Source organism: Austrofundulus limnaeus, unplaced genomic scaffold (genome assembly GCF_001266775.1).
Source record: "Austrofundulus limnaeus strain Quisiro unplaced genomic scaffold, Austrofundulus_limnaeus-1.0 Scaffold31, whole genome shotgun sequence".
NCBI classification, from domain to species: Eukaryota; Metazoa; Chordata; class Actinopteri; order Cyprinodontiformes; family Rivulidae; genus Austrofundulus; species Austrofundulus limnaeus.
The window spans coordinates 2,591,872-2,602,940 of record NW_013952433.1 but is presented as its reverse complement, the minus strand read 5'-3'; the positions used below and the strand labels follow the sequence as shown (position 1 = coordinate 2,602,940).

The 11,069-nt window shown below is 36.4% G+C and overlaps 1 protein-coding gene across 1 annotated transcript in view; it reads left to right on the top strand.

Moving 5' to 3' along the window:
• Positions 1–11,069, top strand: part of ptprjb.1 (protein tyrosine phosphatase receptor type Jb, tandem duplicate 1) — a gene marked incomplete in the record, with an annotated part of 18,406 nt that overhangs the window by 2,006 nt on the left and 5,331 nt on the right. Inside the window, 13 exon segments of the mRNA XM_014005584.1 lie at positions 1,143–1,403; positions 1,567–1,604; positions 1,891–2,113; positions 2,353–2,613; positions 3,954–4,214; positions 5,723–5,989; positions 6,835–7,107; positions 7,210–7,467; positions 7,595–7,849; positions 8,410–8,685; positions 8,801–9,064; positions 9,354–9,614; positions 10,436–10,582. Of these exon segments, the coding sequence (XP_013861038.1) occupies positions 1,143–1,403; positions 1,567–1,604; positions 1,891–2,113; positions 2,353–2,613; positions 3,954–4,214; positions 5,723–5,989; positions 6,835–7,107; positions 7,210–7,467; positions 7,595–7,849; positions 8,410–8,685; positions 8,801–9,064; positions 9,354–9,614; positions 10,436–10,582 (3,045 nt within the window).

Genomic DNA, 11,069 nt, shown 5'->3' with positions numbered 1-11,069 from the left:
CACAGTACACAAGTAAGTTCAAAGCCCACTTTAGTCTACAATGTATAATTATAGATCAAGAAAGCCAACTGAAATACAGTTTGTGTAAAAGATGTATAAAGACTGAAATTTTTGAAAAATTCTTGAATTCTGATTAATCTTTAACCCATCATGCACTGCTGTTTGTCATTCACAGAGCCTGAGATAGTTCGAAATCTGACTGTCAGTAATTTCACAACAAGCTCTGTGTCTCTGAACTGGACTGCACCAGAAGGAATGGTGTCTTTTTACACAGAAGTGTGGACAAATAATGTCCTAAGTCAGAATCTCAGTGTGTACAACACATATATTACTGTATCTGGGTTGACCCCAGGTGTACAGTACAGTTTCAGTGTCAGTGCAGTAGCTGGAGATAATAAAACTAAAGGAGAAGCCACAACAATCTCTCTGTATACAAGTAAGACATATAGTACTTCATCATCTGCATGAAATTTTACAACAAGCGTTTCATTTAAAGCTCAGCTGCTATGCATCTCTTTGATGTTTTATTTAATTTTTTAAATCTAATACAATTCTGCTGTTATTTCCTGGTTTTGCTGCTCACAGAGCCTGAAGTAGTCAGAAATTTCAATATTACTGATGTAACAACATCCTCTGTGTTTGTGAGCTGGACTGCACCAGAGGGAAATACCTCTTTCTATAGAGTTCATTGGACAAATGGAACAAACCATCAGACAATAAATGTGACCGATACATTCAGGAACATTACTAACCTGACTGCTGGTGTGTTGTGTAAAATAAGTGTCACTGCTGTAGCAGGTGATAATTACACTGAAGGACAAAATAAAACAGTTTTCAGATACACGAGTAAGTAAACATTAGACAGTCATGCTTTAAAACTCATGGTTTGTGCAACCTGTTATTCTGAAAAGAAACAAATGTTCATGATATGGAATGTTATCTCAAAGAAGAACCATGGGGGTATTTCACAGTTGTTCCAGGTGAAGTAGGCTGTGGACTTCAGCTGCAGTGATGCTGATTGCCTTGTCTGTGTTGATGATAACAGAGCTCTCAGGGCTGTTGTGTCTTTGGTTTCCATCYAGAGTTTGACAAAACAAAAATTGTATTGATTTATAATGTTTTTTTATCACTTTTATTCACAGAGCCTAATGTGGTGAGGGATCTTGGTGTAACTGAAGTCACAACTTCCACTATATTTCTGAACTGGACTAAACCACTGGGAGAGAGATACTTCTTTATTGTACAGTGGACAGATGGAAAGATAACCAATAGTTCCAGTGTAATGGAAACAAATATAAATATTACTAATCTGATCCCTGGAGTCTTTTATACAATCACTGTCACTGCTGTGGCTGGTGATAACTATACTAAAGGAGCCAATGATTCTGTGCCACAGTACACAAGTAAGTTCAAAGTTGACTTTAATCTACAATGTTTAATTATAGATCACGAAAGCCAATTGAAATACAGTTTGTGTAAAAGATGTATGAATACTACAATTTTTGAACATTTTTTTAATTATTATGGACCTTTTATCCATCATGCACTGCTGTTTGTCACTCACAGAGCCTGAAATAGTTCGAAATCTGACTGTCAGTAATTTCACAACANGTACAGTACAGTTTCAGTGTCAGTGCAGTAGCTGGAGATAATAAAACTGAAGGAGAAGCCACAACAATCTCTCTGTATACAAGTAAGACATACAGTAGTTCATCATCTGCATGAAGTTTTACAAAAACCTTTTCATTTAAAGCTTAGCTGTTCATAGATATTTTGTAAAACTTTCATGTTTTATTATTATTATTATTTCTAACACAATTCTGCTGTTATTTCCTGGTTTTGCTGCTCACAGAGCCTGAAGTAGTCAGAAATCTCAATATTACTGATGTAACAACATCCTCTGTGTTTGTGAGCTGGACTGCACCAGAGGGAAATACCTCTTTCTATAGAGTTCAGTGGACCAATGGARCAAACCATCAGACAATAAATGTGACCGATACATTTAGGAACRTTACTAACCTGACTGCTGGTGTGTTGTGTAAAATAAGTGTCACTRCTGTAGCAGGTGATACTTATACTGAAGGAGCTGGTGTTTCTGTGTCACACTACACAAGTAAGTTCAAAGCTGAGTTTTGTCAAAAATGTATACTGATGGATCAAAAAAGCAGATTAAATATTGTATGAGTGAAACATTCTAGTTGTTTTGTCCTTGAGTAATAGCTTTTGTTTATCCAAAGATTCCTGTTGTAAGTTTGGAATCTGTTAYACCTCAAAGTTCGCGTTCCACTACTGCTCTTTCTTTTTTCATTTTTTTTCATTGTATTGTTTTTCTGTTCTTGTTGTTCATTTTAGGACCAGGCTCAATCAGTTCTCATCAAACGTCTGTAACCACGTCCTCCATCTTGTTGAACTGGACAACACCTGTTGGTCAGGTGTTCCTTTACAAGGTGGACTGGGTTTACAATGGTGGTTCATCCTTGTCCACTAATACAACCGATTCTTCTGTAATTCTATCAAACCTGAACTCTGGAACCAACTACACAATTACAGTCACTGCTTTTGCTGGAGACCGCAACACAACCGGAGCGCCTTATAAAATTAATCAATTTACAAGTAAGCCATGTTTTATTTTTTAAATCAGATTCTTAAAAATCTTGAAATTCATGAAAAACCAACGAGTTTGTGTCAAAGGATGCTACAGAACTGTAAGCAACACATTGCTTTCAATATTTTAAAAACAACTATTGGTGAATCTTCAAAAATAAAATGACATTTTTCTTCATTGATAATTYACAGGAAAGTATTTCACTGCATTTTGATTTAGGTTATTTCAATAAAAGAGGTTTGATTTCAATATGAAATTGTTAGTTTTTCACTAAATACGTTAGCTCTACCTCAATCTAAACTTGCACAAAGGTTTGAGCCTCATGTTGCTGAAACACATTTGCACAAGAAAAAGTTTGAATAGTGTGGTTCTACTTTAAAATCCTGGATATTTTTGCACAACAAACTTTAACAGCTGTATCATTTTTATAATTTAGATCAAAATCATTATTTTTCAATCATCTACACATTATGTATCATTTCGCATGGTGCCCATACGGTGACATTGGAAATAAAAAAGTGAAATCTTGGCGACAAAATAATAATGTGTGCCCATGCCTTAATAATGCGTGGCCACGATATAATTATTGCATTGCCATGCATTATAAAGTCGTGGGCTCGTGATAATTAACACATGGCCAAGCATTAATTATGTTGTGGCCACCACAAAATCATTGCCGTCTTCTACGTGCAGACTGTTGATTGTTTGTATGGACAAATCTAAATTATCCTAATTTATTGTTATTTTAATAGAATGAATAACGTTGCTACGTCAGCGCCTTACGTTAGGCATGAAGTAGTTATTAGCTTTATGTGCTGCAGTTATAAGTCACAGGTGACAACTGGAGTTGTCTATTTGACCAAAAAGCTTTATTTTCTTTTTTTGAAGCTCAACTTTCAAAACAGGCTGCAGTCATTCTGCGCCTTGGCTGTGGAAGGAGTCAGAATTATAGTGTTCAGGAACCCAGTAAAAAAATTGTTTCCTGACACACAAATAGCCTACTATGAAAGATTATCCATTTATATTGACATACACCAAATTATAATAATAATAATGTGTGTGCACATTTAAACAGTTGAACAAAAAAACTAAAAAAAATGTAGGCTATATATAATCTAACTCCAATCATGTCTTTCTCTCACAACAAGACTGCTCAAAATTAGCCTACTGCTGGCCGTGCAGTAATTATCTTGTGACCACGACTTAATAACGTGAGGCCATGGGCATGGCCACAAGATTTTTTTTCCTCCAAAGTCACCGGACGGGCGCCGTAATTTCGCAAAAAAAAAAAAAAAGTAATTAACTAAAAAAAACTGAAGCATGTAATTACCCTTTTTTTGTCACATAGGACCTCAAAAGATTAACAACATCATGGCTACAACAAGAGGAACAAAACATTTAAACCTCACCTGGACTTTACCTGGAGGAAGAGTGGACAATTATGTGGTGAAAATCTCAAACGCAGATATACCATATGTGGTATCAAATACCACACCAAATGCCACATTCCTTTTCAATGATTTATCTCCTGGAAGACTCTTTACAGTCACAGTGACGTCTGTGGCAGGAAACTTCACTAACACGTCTGACCAGGCTTCATTTGCCACCTGTAAGTTGATTTATTTTTATCTGCTGAACACTAAAAACATCAATTTTTTAGTCTGTGTTTTTCTAAAAGCAAAACACATTTTCAGTCACGTCTTCCAATCAAGTTCAGTGATGTCAAAGAGTTGAAAATGTGTGTGTGTGTTTTTTTAGGTCGACATTTATTTTGACTCAATTAAAATGTCTGAAAGAGCAGAGATTGTGATGGACTGATTTCCTTGCAGCCAGTGTAGGATGAACTTGGATTAAGTTGGTTTGTTGTAGATACATTTAGGTATTTTCCTCTTTTTATCATTTGCAAGGCAATGAATATCAGTTTTTACACAAATTTTGGAAGATCTCTGCATGATCATCATATTTACATTAAGTAAAATAGTCCAACAGACTCAATTTCTGATGTTATTTTTCTGTTTGACTGATGTGTGGTGTTTTTTTATTATTTGTGTTTTCAACACAAAAAATATTCTGAATTATACTGTCTGATTCATTTAATGCTGTAACGGAGTAAGGCAGGGAACTTTACTGTCCCCTTACCTTTTTAACATCTACATGGATGAACTATCAAAGCGCCTGAATTGTTGTGAAACAGGCTGTGTAGTTGGTGACCGCATAATCAATCACATAATGTAAGCAGATGATTTGGTAATCTTATGCCCATATAGTGCTGGCCTTCAACAATTACTAAGGGTCTGTTCCCAATATGGTTATGACTTTGACATCAAGTATAACGCTAAGAAAAGCAATGTTATGATTGTTAGAAGTAGAGCAGATAAGCATCTGATAACCCCTGACTTCCCTTTATCTGGCATTGTCCTCAATATATGCAATGAAATGAAATATTTGGACCACTATATAACTGATGACCTGTCTGATGATCGTGGCATCTGTAGACAGTATTGTATGATGTATGCACAGGCTAATATTCTGATCAGAAAGTTTGGTATGTGCTCATCCTCTGTGAAGATAGCTCTTTTTAAAGTTTTCCCATCTGTGGCAAAGATACAAAAAAAGTAGCCTGCAGAAACTTTATGTGGCATACAATGATGGCATGAGGCTACTACTCAGAGTGCCTAGATGGAGCAGTGCTAGCCACATGTTTGTACATAATGCTGTCCCCATGTGCAGCTGTGCTCAGGAACCTCATGTATAAATGCATGTCTAGGTTATCTGTGTCATGCAATAATGTAATTGCAATTTTAGTAAATCCTGTTTTTAGTACAGTGAGGTTTTTCTCAAGATTGTGGAAACATTGGCGTCATCATTTATTTGTGACTCAGTGAATATGTCATGTTTATTTTTATTCTTTCTCTTATTTTGTTTTTACCTTTTTTTCTACTATGGACCTTTTTGTGTCTGGAATAAAGATTGATTGATTGATTGATTGATTGATTGATTATACCATTTGAAAACTGACAAATGTTTGCTGTTTAAACCTTATTTCATCTTGTACCAGCTCACTTTTGACAGTTTGAATTTAAAAATGTGTGTGTGCACGTATTTTTCACTTGTTAGATCCCACACCTACTGGATCCTGCGTCATCAGCTACCAATCAAACTCTTCGCTCCAGCTGCAGTGGGCAGTCCCACCTTGGATGAACGGTGCTCCTAACATCAACTATTTTATTGCCTACAAGCCTGGGAGTGGTGGCAATCAAACAACGAACTCCACAGGAACAGAGCTGACTGGTCTCATGTCAGGAACTTCGTACAGCGTTAGTATAACAACTGTTGGACCCCAAAATTTAAGCAGCACAGCTGTTTGTAACTCTTTCTACACCCGTAAGTTTCAACTAAAAACTCCTTGGCGTAAATTATATATATATATATATATATATATATATGGAATGAAAGCTTGAGTTGAATGTATTTGCCTTTATATCACAAAGCACTGCCAAAACTTTGTCGTGTTTCATGGTTGTTTTAAATGATTCTCATGCATTTTATCAGCCTGGTTAAAGAAGGAGGCAAACTGCAACACTTTTTGAGTTCTTAAATCTGTAAAAATGTCAAAGCCTCCAAATAGTCACAGGATTTTCTTTCCTGTAAATGCTTGTTTTGAACACTGTTCATCTTTTTTTATTTTTTTGGCCTGAAACATTTATTGAAAAATCTCAAGTCACAAAACGGACCATAGTTTTTTTTTTTTTTGTCTAATTTATAAATATCCAGAGCAGTAAAAGACGTTATTAAGCCATTTTTATGAACTGGATGTCTATATACAAAGAAAAMCCCCCAAATTTCTTCCCAATTGCTGTGCAAATATTGCACCCAGCTTCATTTAAATGCCAGATTAGGTCAACGTTTCAATTTTTACATGGCATACCTATGACAATAACTGATGAAGAAATGTAAATGAAGGATTATCTTACAAAAAAGAAGTATGCAGAGCCCTACAAAAAATAAATAAATAAAACTTGACCCAGACATTGTGATACAAACTGAGTGTGAAACAGTCTTGCTGAGATGTTTAGCTTAGCACACATTTTTTAGTTACATTAGACAAATTTATTCCTACAATAGTTTTTTTGTAAGTTCTAATAAAGTTTAATAGACAATCTTTGTATAACTTTTAAACACTCACATTCTCAGCTGACCCACTGATCTCTTCTGTCTCCTTTCTTCAGGACCAAATTCTGTGACTAATCTGACTCAGACAGAAATCACCACAAACAGTTTGACCTTAACATGGAACCAGACAGACAGCAAACAGGACTACTCGTATAAGGTGCAGGTCAACAGCACTCCTCCAGGTTTACCAGGAACACAGACAAACACCACAAACTCCACAGTCTTTACAGTCTCTGGCCTCAAGGCTGGAAGCAACTACAGCTTCACTGTCACTACACTAACAGCAGATGGCACTCCAGCACAACCTGTGATGGTATCCTATTTCACACGTACGTATAGATTTACAGAAACGACTCATAACTGTATTAAATCAAATTTGTGCATCATGTTTCTATTTCCTTAAAATTAATTCACCATCCTTTGTTTGTTAGGGCCCAATGGTGTTACAGGTTTCACTGCAACAACACTAAACACAACTACTACTCATCTAAACTGGACAATTCCAGAGGACAATGTAACCTACACATACTGGGTGACGACGACAGGCTGTGGATTCCAAAACCAGACCATATCTGGGAAGAGCGTAGACATCTCAGCGCTCACCCCTGGAACCAACTGTACATTCTGCATTTCTGCCATGGCAGCAAATGGAATTAAAGGAGAAGAAAGCTGCACCTGGAGCTACACAAGTAAGACGTTACTTCTTATTTCTCTCTCTCTCTCTCTCTCTCGCTCTCGCTCTCTCTCGCTCTCTCTTTAATACCCCAGTTGTCATTGTTGACTTGCTTTAATTTTCCCACCAATTTACACAAACAGAACCAGAGCTGGTGCAGCCCAGCGTCCACAATGGGGGCTCTAACTGTTCAGTCGAARTATCATGGACGCCCCCTAATGGAAATGTGGAGAGATATGCACTTTCTCTAAACGGCACTTTGAAAAATGTTGAGCTGGGTCCTAATAATAACTCCTTCTTGTTTGGCAACCTGTCGGCTGGAGTCCTTTATAGCATCATGTTGACCACATGCAGCGGACCCTACTGTGTATCATCAGATTATGTCACTAATGCAACATGTGAGTAATAAAAACCTTTGTCTTCTTCATTTGACTGTTCTCTCTTCAGGGGCTGGTTTTTCAGGTATTGTGTTTTTCTGTTCATGAGAGCTTTTCTTTAAAAACAATGAACTTTACTGGAACTTAAAAAGTGAAAATATTTTTGGTTGTTTTGTTTTATCAATTTGTACTACAAATCAACTAAGCATCACCTTGCCAGAAAGTTCTCGTGTAGTGATTTTATGTATTTTTTTTTTTTCAATTTTATCTGGAATATGATTTTTTGATTTATGGTGAATATTCTAAAAGTTATTTGATTTAGGACTATAAGAATTGGCTGGTGACTGACCATTTTACAGACAAATTATATTATAGGAAAATTGGTTGGAAAGATAAGAAAACAGATGTAATAAACCTAAAGTTTGTGATAATTAATTTTTTTAACTCAAATAATTCATATGTAATAGCCTTTAGTTTGCAGCAGTGTTGCCCAAGTCTTTACAAAGGAGATTTATTTAATTGATATTGCAAAAAAAAAAATCAGTTTAGTGAAGTCAGTGTGGTGCTCTTTGTCCTTGCAGACCCGAATCCTCCCGGGCCAATTGAGATCCTGGAGAAGACAACCAGCTCCATTGGGTTTAACTGGACCGAGGCTCCTTTAATGACCAATACAACGTTCAACTACGTTCTGACAATAACACAACCCCTACAAGATGGGAACCCCTCTGTCCAAATTAAAACAAACACTTACAATTTTTCCTCACTGTTTTCTGGGACGTGCTACAACATTTCAGTGAGAACACAAGGACTGATGGGGTTTGAGAGTGAGGCTGTTCACAAAGACATGATCTTCACAAGTAAGAGTTTTATTCTTGAACCACCCWGTATTCCTCTTATGTCTCTTCTTCCTTTCGGATACTTGTAAAATCTGGTTTAACAGGAATATATTTTAACTGTTTTTTGAACCGTCAGGACCACTAACTGTGCAGAATCTCACAACCACTGTTGAAGTGAAGTCTGTCACCGTTAATTGGGCCCTACCTGCTGWTCACAAGGAAACCTATCAGTACAATTTGACCTGGATGAACTCAAATGGGAGAGTTCATTATACTTTGCCTAATAAAACTGTATATAACATCACTGACCTGGTGCCTGGAAGCTTGTATAGCATTAGCATCACCACAGAGACCTCTGATAGAACACAGTCTGCCCCAAAAAGCACTTCTGTCTGCACAGGTATGATCACTCAAATTGGATTCAYTGTTTCTGACTTTATGTTTGTTTTTCCATTTTTCTATGTATGTGTTTTATGCATGATCACATAAAAGAATACAGAGCATGGTAATTCTAGTAGTAAATTTATGATATTGGGCATTTTACTGTCTAATTTCATWTTATCCGAATGTAGACAGTTTTTTATTCCTACCTTCAGTAAACAAAAATAAAGACAACCGAATGTAAATAATGTGTTTTTTTAATAAAAATTCCATAATGCAGTTTTGTGTTTTGTTTTTATTTTCTGCAGGAGCAAGCCCTGTGGTGGGTTTAACGTGTAATGGACCAAACTCAGGAGATGCAGTACTCATTTTTAAGTGGAATCAACCTGAAGGAGAGTACTCTAGCTTCCAGTTTAATGGAACCAACATTACACCAAGTACTAGCCCTTGTTGTCAAAACACTGTTTCCGGCCTTCTTTACAATACTTCATATAATGTAGCTGTGGAGACATTAAGTTGTGGACTCCCGAGCACTCGTGTGACTCTTATCTGCTCTACAGGCATCACAAGTACGTTTATTTCTTTTGTTTGTTCTTAATAATTAAATGAATATATTTGCCTATATATATTGCCCGCCACCACCCTTAATACCAAATATTTAAACATAAGATCACCTTTATGTTTTTGCAATCTCATGCAATAATGCAATATTTCATGTGATTTTGYATGATCAGTTAGCGCTTAGATTAAATGTTGTAAATAACTCTTTCTTTACTACCAAAATTTTAGCTCAATATTCRTAAGACTGATTAAGTTATAGCCATCAGTTGTAGATGTACATCAAGCTGTTACTTTCTGAGAGTTTCATTTAAATTCACCCATTATGAGATACTTTGCTAACAGATGTTCAGGATTGACTCCAACAGGTAATACCAAGATTTTAGGCCAAAATGTTGAGCGATGCTGGGAATTACATGTTGGAGATGTTGCGGAGCTACTACCACACCAAATTTTAGCTCAGTGCTTGTAAAATTAGCTGAGTTCTTGCTATTTTTGGCTGTAGCGGCCATCTTGAATCAGCTTGACGTCCAGTGTTAATCAGTGATAGATGTCGGCCCATTGATTACTTTCTAAATAGTGCATTCAATTCTTTTCAGTGATGTGATGAGATATAACAATACAGACAAACAAACACATAAACTGGTAAAAAAAAACATTTAAAAAGATTTATATTAACAGCTTTTTAAAACTAGATTAACATTGTTTCAGCATCTTTACTAAACAAATTAAGAATTTTTACTTTTCTGTTTGATCCGTAACATTTTTGACAATATTACTGGTGATTTTGACAAGGTATTAATTTTCTTTTTTTTCCCCCTGTCTTTTGAAGATCCAAAGCTTCCAACAAACTACTCAGAATTTGTAAATTCAACTCGAGGGTTACAGATGTTCACAGTTGTAATTAACTTCCAACTGCTAGACGACAGCCATGGGCCAATCACACATGTTGGTATTCTGGTAACGAATAAAAGCAACGGTAGGTTTCATTTGGGTTTTTTAGTGTTACATCATACAAGTTCTGCTCATTTCACTGTTTCTGAATGGTTTTAGTTGTACCAGCAACTTTATTAACATTATTTGTTTTAACAATGAATGAGAGAGAGAGAGAGAGAGAGAGAGAGAGAGAGAGTGTTGTGGTATATCTACAACCAAATATTTATTTTCAAATAAAATTATTCCTATGATAATTTACTGCTCAATCTGGGTTTAGACGAGACTTTATTTCTAAATCCACACTACAGTCTGCCAGTTACAGACCCTTGTTTTAGATGAAATAATAAAGCTAAAAACTGGTTCACAGATAAACGTTTGGAGGGTATAGTGCCCCCACTTCCTCATATTACCCCCCAAATCACAGCTCCTTCCACTCTGCACCGTGACCAGCAGACACCTGAGCACACCCCCACCCTGCAGCCCCCACACCGGTCCCCCCCTCACCCTGCAGCCCCCACAGCGTGTCAGCC